This window comes from Echeneis naucrates, chromosome 22 (genome assembly GCF_900963305.1).
Source record: "Echeneis naucrates chromosome 22, fEcheNa1.1, whole genome shotgun sequence".
NCBI lineage: Eukaryota > Metazoa > Chordata > Actinopteri > Carangiformes > Echeneidae > Echeneis > Echeneis naucrates.
The window spans coordinates 19,121,713-19,136,651 of NC_042532.1; the positions used below are offsets into that span (position 1 = coordinate 19,121,713).

General features: G+C 41.2%; 2 protein-coding genes across 2 annotated transcripts; both read right to left on the minus strand.

Moving 5' to 3' along the window:
- Positions 1-134: 134 nt before the first annotated feature.
- On the minus strand, positions 135-6,364 carry emx1 (empty spiracles homeobox 1). The gene is made up of 3 exons (XM_029493936.1): positions 5,834-6,364; positions 3,926-4,110; positions 135-1,279 (listed from the first exon to the last, which is right to left on the minus strand). Exons 1-3 carry the CDS (start codon positions 6,180-6,182, stop codon positions 1,112-1,114), a joined length of 702 nt encoding a protein of 233 aa, XP_029349796.1. The 5' UTR covers positions 6,183-6,364; the 3' UTR covers positions 135-1,111.
- Positions 6,365-13,145: 6,781 nt separating this feature from the next.
- noto (notochord homeobox) lies at positions 13,146-14,236 on the minus strand. Its single transcript, XM_029494369.1, has 3 exons — positions 13,846-14,236; positions 13,541-13,728; positions 13,146-13,428 (listed from the first exon to the last, which is right to left on the minus strand). The coding sequence occupies exons 1-3, from the start codon at positions 14,234-14,236 to the stop codon at positions 13,222-13,224; spliced, it is 786 nt and encodes a 261-aa protein (XP_029350229.1). The 3' UTR covers positions 13,146-13,221.
- Positions 14,237-14,939: the final 703 nt, after the last annotated feature.

The following is a 14,939-nucleotide window of genomic DNA, read 5'->3' on the forward strand; positions in this document are numbered from 1 at the left end:
ATGTTTAATGCCGATTGGTTCATGCAACTTCACCCAGAGACCTGATGAGGGATACCTGCAGCTGTGAAGGCTGATTGGAATGAAAACCTTCAGACTCCTGAACCTGCCTGTTAAGTTGGGCAGGGGGGCGGGGGGGGACGTAGCTGAACTATACAAAACATATTTCCCGTTGAGAAATAGCTTTTTTTTATTTCTAAAACATCTTTTTTTGCAATAACACGTTCGGCTCGAAAAGTATGTTTCTGTATTTGTTTTATACCACACACTTTGCTCAATGAAATAAGGCAAATCCAGACATTTAAAGAATGGAGATGTCATCCATCAGTGACAAATGTCAAATGAAGCACATAGCTGTTAACTTGCTTTTATTATGTGGCACAACTTGCCCCTAACACCAGGGGTCTCTGCAGCTTCTCGTCTGTCCCAGAGTCATGCACAGCTGGCCATGAATCACTCCTCTGTGGAGAATCTTCAGTAGGATGCATAACAGAGCACTGGAATGGCACTCAAGTCACCCCCCCAAAAAAATAGTAGTAAAAAAATCAAATCATGCAGAGACAGATTTTGATCTTTTCTTTGACACGTTCTTTGTTCTTCTGGCCAGTCCTCAGCCCATTCCTCAACTCAACAGTTGGGTTGAACAATGAGGTGTTAATGACCTAAGCAGGTGGTTAAAAACAGCTTTAATGAAACAAAAAGCCTCTTTCAAAAACAACCTTTACAAGTGGCCTATGTACAATAAAAAAAAAAAAACAAACAAACAAAAAAAAATCACTATGATCGAGGTTGGTGTTGTTTTGCTTCATCTTTGGTTGTCACGCACCAAAGATTGTTAAACGATGGAGGGATCGCTCCTCATCCAAGGTCATTCAGGATGGCTGTCATTAAATAAGATGGGGTTGTTTCTTTTTTTTTTCTTCTTCTTCCAGTGTCACTGAGTATAACACCTCAATGAAGAGATGTGTGGTGATCACATATTTAGACAGTGTGTCTTCCTCTAATGTGTCTAATTATACTTAATAATATTACATAATAAATAGTGTTGGTCCTCTGTTGCGTCATAAGGGGACGCAGGGTTCAGGGCAGCGTTGTTGGAGGTTGGACCGACGTTTTAGTCCTCCGAGGTCACGTCGATGTCCTCGGAGCTGGCCTGCTTGGTGGCGATGCGCCATCTGTTGATGTGGTGGTTTCCTTTCTTCTTCTGCTGGCTGTCTGGTCCCTCCTCCTCCAGCTTCTGCCGCTTGTACTTGGTCCGCCTGTTCTGGAACCACACCTTCACCTGCACAGCAGAATAAAGATTTAATAATGCCCCGTTGTTAAACAAACTGTTTATCATTTCACAGAAGCAAAGAACCATGAACTCAATATGTAGTTCACAATATAGTATGTTCCACAAGGCTATAAAACATATATACACAGTTTTGGTTCTAGGGTCACCATCTGTGCGTGCTAACACATAAATGTGATGGAGTTATCAATAATGCCTTTAATAACCTTTATTCAAGGCCACAGGTAAGAAATTGAGGTTTACATTAAGTGGTTAATGGGTTGTTCTACAAAATTTTATAAAAAATAAAAACAAAACAATTTGCTGGAGTCCAAAGTTTCCTTTTTCTATATCAAGAAAAATAAACATTTGGCGCTGTTGTTTCAAAAATAACCAGTGCAATTATTTGATTATAGGAATAGCTGAAAATTAATTTTCTGATGTTAGTTGATCGACAGTCTAATTGTTTCAGCTCTGCCTGTGGTTAAAATATCTGACTTTCACACTTCTTTGAAAACTCTTATTTTTTCTTTTTAATTAAAATATCAGTTATTCAGAAATTTTAAATTTTCTGGAAACCAGTCTAAGCTGTAGTTGTAATTTTTTCTTTTTCACAATACCACAAATTTTCTCTTCCTAATTATTCCTCACTTTTTTACACTTTTAATTTAGCTCCCGTGCATCATGAAGCTCCTCCGTGTCCCCCTTTTGCAAAATGTTCAACTATTGTGTTCAGGTTCATGACTGAAAATTGCATGAATACACGGGAAAGGCCAACAGCCTAAATAGCTTCATCGCTGGCTTGTATTGCTAACATGACCTTGGAATATGAGATTGGCTGAGTAGCCTATATGTGGATGTGTTTTTAAATAGCAACAAGAGCACTGGCCGTCATAGTATTAGCTTCCTTGTATCTCTTTCCTTTACAGGCCTCAGGCTCAGGAGCTCAAGTCTAGTACTTGAGTTTGTGTATTTGCTACCACAGGGATGTTTAAGAAAGTACTTTGTAGACTGGGTGGGCGAGTGTACCAGCCACAGAAAAGGTGTAGCAGTATTCGATGCTCACTTAGATGGAGCTTAGTGTCTATTATCACCAGTACATTTTACATTGACACCCATCATTGTTTTTCTCACATTGTGATTATTTATGCACCTTCTGGGGCCCCTGTCTTAACCCTATTGACATTCACTCACTTAAAAGATGAAAGCATGTTTAATGGTTCTTTAAGTACTCATGCTAATGAGACAATCTTCATAAATGAGTATAATCTCTTGTATTATTTTGTTTTATTAATATAACTATAGCTGCCATCTGTGCCACCCATTACTTCTGTTGTTACTACAGTACATAAGGCCTAATTAAAGTCAAAACCAAATAAACTTTGCATTATGCTAATTATAACAATGAACTGATTTGTAATTAACTCATGCAATTTGTGCTTAATTGCGAGCCCCCTATTGACTGACACAAAACTTACACTTGGAAAGAGCATTTATCCATAGTGCTGACCCTCTTTTTATTGCTTATTAGCCCTTATTGACACCCATTTAATGTGGACTCATTAAAGTTAAGCATCAATAATATTTACTCTGCTTTATCCTTGAGTGCTTGAATTAAACACCAACAGGAGAGTCTTCAACTCCAACAGCCATGTCTCATAGCTGATATAAAGGATTTGGTCAAAGTGGATCACCCAAATTTTTCATGTTTTGGTTTGTTTTGTTTTTTTCTTCCCAATGCAAAACACTGTTAGTATCAATATGTTAAACTGCATATTATAAAATGCTCTAATTTAAAGATAGCCAGTTCAAAACTAATATTTGACTCAGATTTTGCAACACAAAAACAAAATATTCATGGAATTTAAGAACACCTACCTTATATCTCAAATTAATAATGTTTAGTTTAAATTTAAGACCAAATTAAATCACTTGGACCAGGTCCAACAGACATTATTAGTAACGATAATTAAAATTATAATCACCTTAAATTAGTTTGGCACCTATAATTTTCTTGCTTTAAAATGAATTGAAGATAATACTGTTATGATTTTCGTCATTATTTTTAGCATTGCTGAAAATTTAAAATGAAATTGGCTAAATTGAAATAAACATCATCCTTCCTTTCCCCCCTCCATGCTTACTGTTAGGGGGTATTTTAGCTGTTTTGACTATAACTCGGCTTTATTTATTTTTTTTAATTATTATTATTGTTGTCATCAATATTTGTGTGCGTGTGTGTGTGTGTGTGTGTGTGTGTCATTTCGTTCCCATGTCATTTTTTTGTGGTGGAAAAAAAATATATAAATTAAAATGTAAACATATTTTTATGTTTTACTTTAAAAAAGTTATTCCCGTGACATATCGCGACATTTTGACACTAACGCGAATTCGGACGGTTAGTTCCGGTGTCCGGCCGAACAGAACGCCGTTACCATAGAAACGGCGCAGGCAGTTACCGTAAAGTTAATTTGTCAACATGGAGGCAATTTTTTAGGGCTTTAACGGACGATATGTTCATTAAAACGCTTTATTAGATGATAGTTTAAATCTAATTTGACGTGTTTGGGAGAAGAAATTTACTTTTTTTTTTTTTTTTGGGGGGGGGGGGGGGGGTTAGCTGTGCAGGGATGCTAGCTTAGCGTTAGCTCGACTCGCCTGTGTTTCGGACAGACTCAGGCTGTTGGCCAGCTGCTTCCTCTCGGCTCCCACCACGTAGTGATTCTTCTCGAAGGCTCTTTCCAGGCGGAGGAGCTGGGACGGAGAGAAGGCCGTCCGGATGCGTTTGGGTTTCCTGGCGAAAGGACCGTGGAGGAGCAGGCCGTCCTGGGACACATCGTTACCTGAGGCCGGGTTCAGAGAGACACGGAGCAGGTAAGGACTCCGGCCAACACAGGCTGAACACATGAGTCTGATTACTGCAGAAAATAAACCATGAAGCTGCAGAATGCATGTCTTTCTTATGGAAATCTGAAAAAGATTGTCCTAATTATTATTAATTATTCATATTAATATTATGTCTAGTTGTAGTAGATGAAGCGAGTAACATAAAAGTAAAGACGTAAATAATTATTCTACCATTCGCCAGCAAATACAAAGGGATATTAATTTATGATAAGGTTTTTTTAAATCTTAAAAAGGCGTCTCCTTTTCTGTTGTTTTTTCTCGTTATTGCTATTGAACGCTTCTGATAGGTGGCTCAGTTTTAGTATACATACAAGGAGTCTGGGCAAAAAACGGTGTAAGTAAAAGGTTTTACAATAACTTTATTTATTAACTCTGGCTGGTTATTTTTAAAGTGATCAGTAAATTAACCAACCCTAAATGAGAAAAACGCAGATTACCATTTATTGATTAGAGCTCCTCTAATAAAATATTCTCCACCATATAGCCATATATTGTATAATTTGTATACACTGGATTGTATAGCAAGCGGATAAAATTAAGATGAAGCGTAGAATGTTTTTGTGTGATTCTTTTTTTTTTTTTTTTACTGTGAATAATGATTAACTAACAGCGAATTAATTGTCACTCTGATCTGCTTCACAGTATTTTTTAAGTAGGTGTAAAAGGTGAGGCAGGTTATTTTATGGTAAAATATTCCAGAGGACTGTTATATGTAGAAGCATGCGGTTTGAAATTATAACAATTTAGACCTTTTATTTTTAGACTGTATGTCTTTTTCTTGTATGCTGAAAATTTATTTTAGTTTGGGGTTTTCTGTTATATTTGTCCAATTTTATCTAAGGAAAGGAAATCTAAGGCCACTCAAAATCCACCAGAGGTCATTGTGAAATATTCATTCATTGCCGTGTATATGTTTTAATTTGTATGTTTGAAACTGCCATCCTAGAAATACAGGCGTATAATTTACTAAAGTAATTCAAGGTGATTTCATAGCTTTGCATAATTTCGTCTTCTAGCATTAAAATTAAATTTTCTGTACACAGACCCAGAAATAAAATCAAATGCAATTGTCTAAACTTACTATAAAATATAATTCATTGAGTAATAGTAGCTGCACAGTGACGTTTGTCCTGTAAGTAAATCACTGAAGGTGGTGCTCACATCCTTTGCTGCTGCAGAAGTATTTCATTCCCATTATACAGAAGTTATTATCGTGAATCGTATCGATTTTGCCTCTATAGCCTGGATATTGTTGTGCAAGATTTTAGATTTTTTTTATTATTATTTTATCGTTTTTGGGTTGTTGTTTTTCTTCTTTGTAGCCTAAACTATGGCGAGTTTTCCTGTATGGAAACAGAAATCCGAGCTTATCTTCGGCTGGCTCTTGAGAGTAGCTGCAGGGTGAATGAGAGTGGAAGTTTGAGGAGCTGGACAGCTTGTTCAACTCGGTGGCCTTCTCGCTGTAAACCATCTTCTGCTGCAATTTATTCATCAGCTGAAAAATACTCTGTCCTGTTAAAAATGTCACTGTCCTTCTATAACTTTTTTCAAGCTGAGATTGACGCTACTTCACTCATGAAGTATAGTTGAAGTTGCAGTGACACCAAAGCATCGTGTTTAGTTTGAGTCTGAGCATTCAGGACTGGGTCCATAACTTACCCTGAAATCTATGTCCGAAAAACCTATTCCGTAGGACCCAGGGGTAGAAGTTGAGCGGGTCTCGGTGCTGAGTCCCGAAGAAGTGCGGATGCTGTAGGTGGGAGCCTCCGAGCTGGTGAGGAGCCACGGTGAGGGAGGGGTGGTTTACGGTCTCCGGGAACACCAGGTCCGGGCTCTGGTAGAGGGACCTGGCTGGAGCAGCCTGGTAGCCGTTCATTAAGGCATCTGTCGTCGGGTTGGAGTAACTTAAAGCCGTCGGACGGATGGGATCCTCGGCTGTTAGAGGATTCTCTTTGGCGACCAGGGACTCTATCGTGAAGCAGCGCTTGCCTGCAGACGAAAACATCATCTCGTGTAAAGAAGTAAAAAGCCACACCAAAGCGAAGGGATCAGTCGTTTTCCTTCTTCTCGCTGCAAAAAGATAACCGCCCCTCTCAAAAATTCATGGTGATCAAAGATGGGGGGGTTTTGCACACACAGAGTCAACAATGCTGCAAATTGCCCAGATCCATGAAGTCTGTGCGCGTTCGGAGGGGCTCTGTGCACAAGTGCGCACCAAGCAAAGCGCCTCCGAGCTTCCATACAGCTCGACGCTGCGCAGGGAGAGAGCTGATTGGACCAGAGCACCTGCCAATAGGTCTCCTCAAGTACCTGCTTCATAGATCACACAAGACCGGCCAGCTTACTTACAGAGACAGGCCGAGAAAACATGTGTGCTCCAATTAATGGGTCATTGTGTGTCCTACTCAGCCCTAATATCTCATCTTTCTGAAGGAAAACAGTCTGCCTGTGGCGGTGAGAAAGTTCCTCCACTCTCAGAGAAGGTTCAGCTGCTCTCTGCAGTGGTGTCAGACTCTGAAGCTGCCAGGTCAAGAAATTAAACCCTGTTCAAGAAGATGAGTGGGACGTTTCAGCCTCAGTGGCTTCCTGATGTTTTATTGTTGTTGGTGGTGGTTTTTTACATGTTTAACTGGGAGCGTATTAAGCACAAAGAATATTTATCTAATGTCCTGCATTAGGCCTCCGTAGAAAAGCGTAACGTAGACAACAAATAATTTCTCCCTTAATATTTTTTTTACTATTTAATTATGGTTTTTTTTTTATCACGGGAGGGGGGATTTGAAATTCGTCTCGTTTGGCAGAGAATTTAGGAATTCGTTTTCTTTCTGCTGAATCCAATTAATATAAAATTAAAACTGCATCAGGACGCTTTTTTAAAATCTGCCTGCCAAAATTTAATTTAGTCCTGTAAGGTTACAAATTCTTATTTAACATCCTTTCACTTAACGTACTCGACAAATGCAATCTACTGTTAATGAGGAATTATAACCTTATTTTTCCACGCTTATTTGTTATATAATCATTATTATGTCACAACGTGGAGTCTTAATCCTCTCCACGCTAAATGAACCAAAGCTTGAGATGATTTCAGTTGTTTCAACAAAGACGCAACACGTTGGGGAACAGACTAAATGAGACATGCTGGAAATGATCCGACTGTAGTGAGATGAGTTTAGCAGCAGGTACCAACGTGGTCCTGACTGACTGACTGCCCTCTCCCTCGGCTCTCAGGCTCCATGGTGCACTAACCACGTTGATAATTTACCTCCTAATACGCTCGTTTGCTTCGAGGTTGCATTAGAAAATCATTACCGATGGAAATTATGAGGTAAAACAAGTCGTTGATTAGACGTTTAGGGCTAAGGGCTCCTAAAGATGGCAGGAGGTTCTGGGAATGTCTCTGTGTCCAGTGTTTCCTCCTCCTGCTCTGTTTCCCTCCGTGGAAGGACTTATTTTCTGGGCGGCTCCATACTACAGTGTCTCTGGAAATATTCCCCACAATTCGTGTTGAATTTAACAGCCCAGTCTGATTAAAATTCCCTTTTGATGCTGATTATTATTTTCGGAAAAAAAAGGAAATGTGGATTGAAGCACTGGAGAGATTTTTTTTTGTTTTGTTTTGTTTTGTTTCAGGATACAAATCTTTTAATTTAAACGTTCTGTTCAAAACTATTATATTTCGTAAGGTCGCCTTCTAAAGCTTTCGAAGTGACCATATATAATTAGGAAGACTGTCACATTAAAGATAATATAGAAAATGAAAAACACTAAAGGATTTTTTCAGTTTGCTTGTTTCGTGAAAGGCGGATGTCCTCTGCCAAGACTCGGCCACTTGTGGTGAATTCTGCGCTTCAGGATTTGATATTTAAACAGTTTCGTTAGGTCAGAGAGCTGCAGCAGGAACTTGAGGGCTGGCCGAGTTTAATGATAAAACCCTGTGGGCCTGAGCACTGAACCCGATCGCTGCTGGTTAATAGATGATCAAATCGCTGTGCATGAACAGAAACAAAGCAGAGCAGTCTGCTGTTGTTCCGCACCTGCTGTTGATTTTCCCCCAGGCTGAGGACCAGAGTCTGACCACAGAGATCTCCTTCTCTCAGCTGATTTATATTTATAGAGCTCTGCTCTGATTAAATCATCTGAAGGACTTTAAGAGGCGACTTTGTTCTTTAGTCTGTCTTTTACTAAATACACATTTACTTGAGACACAGGTTACACATTGTTCAAATTAAGTAAAGTAAAAGAGAGAATAGTTAAAAAATTGTGAAGGACTTGGATAAGGATTTGACAGGAGGTACTTTCCTTTATAGAGCCTCTTTCTGTACGTGATGCACAAAATAATGCTTTTTAAGGTGTGAAAGTGGTGGACTTTCACACAGTTCTGAAAAACTCCAACAATTATAGTTTTTACCCAAGATCTTAGAATACAGGACTAAGGACAGGACACAGGACTGAGACCCTGTAGTGGATTTTCGCACATATAGAAAAGGAATACTGTAATTTCCCTTGATTAAATGGGTGTAATTTCACCAGGCTTCTCTAGGTCATATGAGTAAATATATACAGAAATATTAAATTTTAACTTTGATCTTTTACCCCCATAATAATTGAAGAAAATGCTAAAAAGTTAAAAGGTTTACAAATTACCTGACCTGCTGGTAAAAGTTTTGGCAACTGGGGTTTGACCAAATTCCTCACAAAAGTAAAGTTCATTCTCCTTAAACTGTCCAAACAATGTACTCAGAAACTGCTAATTGTGATTTCTCACGTTCCCTGTGTTTGTTGATGGGCCTCAGGGAACGGGTCCAGAAGGGAGACCACTATTTTAGATACAGGCTGCCCTCTGGTGGACTCTGGTGTCTCGACTCATGAGCACAAAGCACTACTGTCTTATTCATGAATGTTAGAGGATGAATTAATACTCCTGTAAAATCTGCATGGGCTCTGATAGTGTCTGCACTTCATAGTGACCTTGGCATATGGTGTGTTAGTGGGACTGAATATATTGTTTCAGCGTCACACATAAGCTGCAGAAAAAGTATGCAATGCCAGATTTCAGAGGAATCGCAGTGTGATACATGAAGTCTTATTTCACCTGTGGAGGGAAGACGTCCACCAGTTCAGGGGCACTTCCGGGCCCAGATCATAGGAGGGTGATGTTTTTAGGCCAATGCTGCCACCCGGTGGCTCAACTTTCACCCATTACAGGGTACACACAGAATTTATGTGCTATTACCCAACTATTGTTTCTTTCTCTATAAATCAGGCAGCACGGATGTCCCTTTAAATGAGATGTTTACTCAGTAAGGAATCAGACCCGATCACTGTGGAAATGTTTAAAGACTAACAGAACATTTAACGGACCTCTTCAGAATCTCCCTTTAATTCAAATACAAAGATCCTCCAAAGTAATTTTGATTTCATCCCCAAATTCTTATAAATATTTCATTTTATCTATTAGTAGTTCATTTTACATCAATAACCCATATACTAAAATAATTTTGAATAGTTTGTGATTATTATGGACTACATTTCCTCCACATCATCTGATAAATAATCTTTGTTTATTTCTGTATTTGTCGTGTTTTCCTGCCGGACCCGGAACCATCAGACCTCCATCAGAAGCTCCAGGTCTCTCCCTCACCTCACCTCACGTTCATTAATAAACTAATTGGCCATTTTGTTTCGCATTAGCTTTGTGTGTTCAGCTAATCTATTCCACTTAAATACTGGGAAAATTTCACCCCATTATAACGAGATGGGAAAAGTAGCACGTCGCTGCGTTTGTGCCACCTGCGTGAGAAGTGGGGTCGTTTAGCCACCTGTACGGGCCCCGCTCCTCCACCGGCTTCCCTCCTCAGCATAAACAAACATCCCACCTTTAACAGGGCCCGGAGAGAAAATACACTTTTCAGACTGGTTTCAGGAGAAGGGTTGGCAGTGACTTATCCAGTATCATAAAATGGAGATTATGTGGACGTGATCCAGGTTTTCGGTTACGCAGATAATTTGAGCAACAGCGCCGACCCCCCCCCCAGATTGGCCCAAACTGTGTTACATGTGGCCTTTAGATCCTTCACGGTGTTCTGTCTGTGTCTCTGAATGTGGACAGGAACTGCTACTTCCTGGGAGAAAGTCGGTGTGTCCTCCAAACAGCAGGCTGAGCGGGTCTCCTCAGCAGAGCTGCTCTTGTCAGTGCCCGTGTCAGAAGTCTTTGTGCTTCTCAAATGCGGTCCTTTCACGACGAGACAAAGGCTGGCTCCCACTTCAAACGCTTGTAATGAAAGCTAATGACTATTAGATGGAGTAGAAGGGCCTTTGCCTCTGCAAATAAAATGCAAAGGAAGATTTTTTTTTTTCCAAACAATCGCCTGCACTAAAACGCGCTGGTCAAATGAAGTGCGTTGTCCCCTTTGGAGATGGAGGTTATTGCTCTCCATGAGAACTTTCACACCTTCTTAGAGCTGTATGACAATCTGACAGTGAGCACTCAGAGCTCAGCTGAGCCACCTTCATATGTCCAAAGGCATTTATTGGAAGAAAGGGAGCTGTGGAGCTGCTGGTAAATATTCATCTGGATAATATTGAATCATCTTGTGGGAAGAAAATGAAATGAGTGAATCCAACTTTTAAGTGTAATCTGCACTTCATTAAATTATAACATTCAAAGAAATATGGGTTCCATTTAGAAAGGTTAGCACTATTTTTGTATTTAATTCGTTGTTTTATCAATTTTTGAGGCAGCGTTCCTCCAGAACTTCTGAAAATACAATAGATATATTTTTTATATATTTTTAACTTTTGGTCTGACAAAACATGAACTGGATAAAATCACTTCAGGTTGTATTTTTTTCTGAGCAACACTTCAAATCCCAAAAGGCTGTTTACTATCACAAAAGAGAGACAAAGGCTTAGGGTCAATTCAGCTTCCCACTGGTTTCTGATTAACTTTCAGCTAATGGAAAGGTCACCATATTATATTATGCATTATTTCTGCCACAAAGACAAATTGTGTTGAGTGCTGAAGAACAAAATAAAGTAGAGTTCTAGACAAAATGAAGACGTGACAGTTTTTTGTTTTTTGAAGCTTCAGCTCAGAGCCAGCAGAGAGTCTTAGGAAGCCCAGCCAGCTTTGGTATGTTTCCAGCCGTTAAGGTGCCCTGTACTAATTGGGGCGATGAGCCCGGCGACCCCCACCTCCACCCTCCCCAGGATTCTCCAGTTTTTCCCAGGCCACAGGCTGCTTCTTTCTGTCCCTCAATGGGATTACGTTGGGCTGTGGAGAGAGAGGAGGAGGTGCGCTGATTCCCATCTGATCACATCAGAAACGGCTCTCTGGGGTTTTTACACAAATTCTGCTCCTTCGGTGATGCTTCAGCCCTAATCAGGCCGAGCAGGGACGCCAGGAGAGAGCAGGCAGGGGGTGGCGGACAGGAGACAGAGAAAGAGATCAACTCTGCTACTGTTTATTAAACTTCTCCCTTTGATACTGTTACAACCTGCCTGCTACAGCACCTCTGCTGCCCACTTCTTTCAACCATTTTTTGTTTTTTGTTTTTTTTGCCTAAATTTCTTCTTTTTGTACAATTTCACTGATGGTGTTCAACTGTGGTGTTGGTTATGCAATAATTAGAAAGAGACCCCATCTTGAAAATGGATGTTTTAACAGGAAATTATTTTCTATCAGTGTATCAGCCCATTCTGGGGAGTTTATATTTGCCCTTTTATGTGAATATTCAATTAGGTGGCTCTCATAACGTCTAATTTCTGAAGTCTGATGAATTGGCCATTAAGCCACAGAACATATTTGCGAAAGATTTCAGGATGAACACAAAGGGAGCCACTACTTTATGTCCCCATCAGTATGGCTGACTTATCATCTCCGCTGTTCCATCCCTCATGTCTGCCGGGCAGGCTTCAGCTGACAGCATGAGTCCCTTTCTGCCTGGAAGAGAAGATGTCGAGGTTCAATAGAGCAGAGGCAGGACACCTGCTGGCGATGGGTGGGCATGTGGGAGACCTGTCCATTGAGAAGCAGTGAGAACAGGCGTATTGACCGTTTAAACAGATTAAACAGTGAGATCCAGCTCTGGCTCAGAGACAGACTGACCCCTACCACCCCGGGTTACAGATATCCCAGCTAATCCCCGAGCTGGTTATTTATTTGCTTATCTTAAATCAGAGGGAAACCTGAGTCAGTTCCAGACTTAACGTCGGATCAAACCTGGGAGGAAATGTCTCCACCGGCTTTAAACTGGGCACAGATGGAAGAGCAATAAGCAGAGGTCAAAGGGCCACAATGATGATTTTTGTTGGCATACATTACAGAAGAGGCAGAGGTTCTTTTCTTTGGGTAAATCAGTTTCTGGAACTAATCTGTAGCTTTAGGAGACCGTTCAATCAATATAAGTTTAATGAAGTCTGCAAAAATATCAAGTGATTGTTCAGTGAACAGAAACTGAAACATTGTGGAGTTTCATTATATTTAAATAATGAAACCGTTCTTGTAATAAAGCTGCTAATGTCTTCAAACTTAAATGCAATCAGCTCACACAAAGTGTGCAGTGGACAAGTTTAGCAAAATATGTACTTGCAGTGTTAATTTTAAACCTGGCACTCAAAATAACGATTTCCCCTATCTTCTAGATTATCTTAAACAAGTGACTAAATAAACAAAAGAAAGGCTCCATCACCAACTAACTTTGACACAAATCTGTGGCTTTCCTAAACGAGGCCTTTAAAGGATGTGTGTGTGTTTGTGTTAGATGTGCAACAACACAACCAGATAGTTCATCAAAATGGGACGACTGGGTGGCTGAATGAAAAGAGAACAGGACAGGACTGCCGGTAGTGTCATAAAATATATTTCTGAATATTTCATTCAAATTTACAAGCATTGACCAAAAGAATTGAACCCATGGAAGAGCAATACATGTAGAAAATTAAATATAACTATACATCTATTAAATATTCATAGTTGGAGACAGGGGCCTCCTTTCTCAGTCTATGTACAAAGAGTCTGTTTGAAAAGTCCAAGGTTAGGAAGGTTAGCAGTGGATGGTGGAGTCATCAGACACGTCAATATCCACGTCTGAGTCGGAGAACTCCTCATCCTCGTCGCCTTCATCTCCGTGGCCCTGAGATCCGGGGCTTTTCGGGGGAGCAGCCAGGCCCAGTTTGGCCAGCTTGGCCTGCTGCTGCTCCAGACTCTGTTTGCGCCACTTGATGCGTCGGTTCTGGAACCAAACTTTGACCTGCAGAGCGAACAAGACAGACATTAGACGCGCTGAAGTGTATTTTAGAGGTGTGTGGAAATGTGCTGTGGGGGATGGGGGGGTCTGAAATAGAAACTCAGAATAAACTTACTTGAGCCTCTGTGAGCTGCAGGGCGGAGGCCAGGAGGAACCTCTCCGATCCCACCATGTACTGCTGCCGTGCGAACTCCTTCTCCAGCCGGGACAGCTGCTCGCTGGTGAAGCTGGTGCGCATCCGTTTGGACTTGCCACCTTTGGTCTTGAACGAATGCAGACCTGCATTGACTTTGGACATTGAACCTGTAAGGCAGCAGAGAGAGAGAGAGAGAGAGAGAGACGGAGTCAGTCACACTGTGGTTTTTGGTTTGACGGGTTTTTTGTCGTTGGTGTCGGTAAGAAATGACCAACTCAAATGACCTTGCGCGTAAAATGCTCCACGGCACGTTGACTGGTGGGTGTACGGCGGGCAGCAGTAGATGGAGTACCCGGGCTGAGTGTGGACAGCAGAGTGCAGCACGTTTGGGGAGTAGACGTAGGGTGCCGGAGCCAGGGGCACGCCTACATGTCCGGGGAGAGGCAGAACTGGCGCTACCGGCTGATATTTCACTCCGCATCGGGGAGGACTCGTCCGGTCTCCGCTCGTGTTTTCCGGCTTGGCGAGCAAAGCCTCGATGGTGAAAGATTTTCCGCTGGGAGGCTTCGATGAAGACGCGCACTGGCTCCCTTGATACTGCGGGAACAGCAATGGTGGTGCGTAATTACGCACTGAGTATCCATAAGCTCCGACGGCTCCGTTGGGCACCTGCATTCTGCCAGAGACGTCTAGAAAGTCTCAGTTTCAAAAAAGTAGTCGTTCCTCCAAGTGCAGTGAGAAAGTGAATGCTGCTCCTCCAGGGAGGCTCCTCATTTATACCCCACCCGGACACAGAGGTGTCAACAGCCCCCCATCGACCCTTTGTCTTTCTAAGTAGCAGATGAGAGAAACGAACATCCCGACAACGTAACCAATTAATTGGTGGAGTAGTACAAGATGGGATTGTCAAACATCCTAACCCTTTGAATGGGCAGGCTTTTGAAGAGTGGTGGGGGCAGGGAAGTCAGGAGATTTACTGGGCTACAAATTCTTCCATGGATCTTAAGTCCAAATGTAATCATTACCGCTGGGAAAGCCTTGATGTTGCCAAATCATCTTATTTGGAGCCTTTTAAGTCCCGACTGCCCGACAGATGCTCTAAGCAGCGTAACAAGTCGCTTCACGATTGGAAGTCGACTTAAAGTTGTTCGATCTACAGAGAATCGATTGTGCTGATTTAATTAATTCTCCACTTTTGATATCAAACGTATTTTCAAATCCTGCAGTTTAGCACACAGGCCTTTCACGGAGCTTTTAATGTCTTTGTCTCGATCATTTGGAAGTCAAGAGTCACCTCCATGTGTAAACAGTCCATAATCTTTTTCCTGTGAAATCAATGAGTCCTTTTCCCAAAGTGTGTCTTTCAACAGCAGCGGTG

Excerpts from the sequence above, each read along its gene's own strand:
- emx1 (XM_029493936.1), bottom strand. The coding sequence starts at position 6,182 with ATGATGTTTTCGTCTGCAGGCAAGCGCTGCTTCACGATAGAGTCCCTG. Across the intron at positions 4,111-5,833 it reads TTTCGGACATAGATTTCAGG|GTAACGATGTGTCCCAGGAC; the intron begins GTAAGTTATGGA and ends ACCCGGCCTCAG. Across the intron at positions 1,280-3,925 it reads TGAGTCTGTCCGAAACACAG|GTGAAGGTGTGGTTCCAGAA; the intron begins GCGAGTCGAGCT and ends TCTGCTGTGCAG.
- noto (XM_029494369.1), bottom strand. The coding sequence starts at position 14,236 with ATGCAGGTGCCCAACGGAGCCGTCGGAGCTTATGGATACTCAGTGCGT. Across the intron at positions 13,729-13,845 it reads TGGAGCATTTTACGCGCAAG|GTTCAATGTCCAAAGTCAAT; the intron begins GTCATTTGAGTT and ends GCTGCCTTACAG. Across the intron at positions 13,429-13,540 it reads TGCAGCTCACAGAGGCTCAA|GTCAAAGTTTGGTTCCAGAA; the intron begins GTAAGTTTATTC and ends TTCGCTCTGCAG.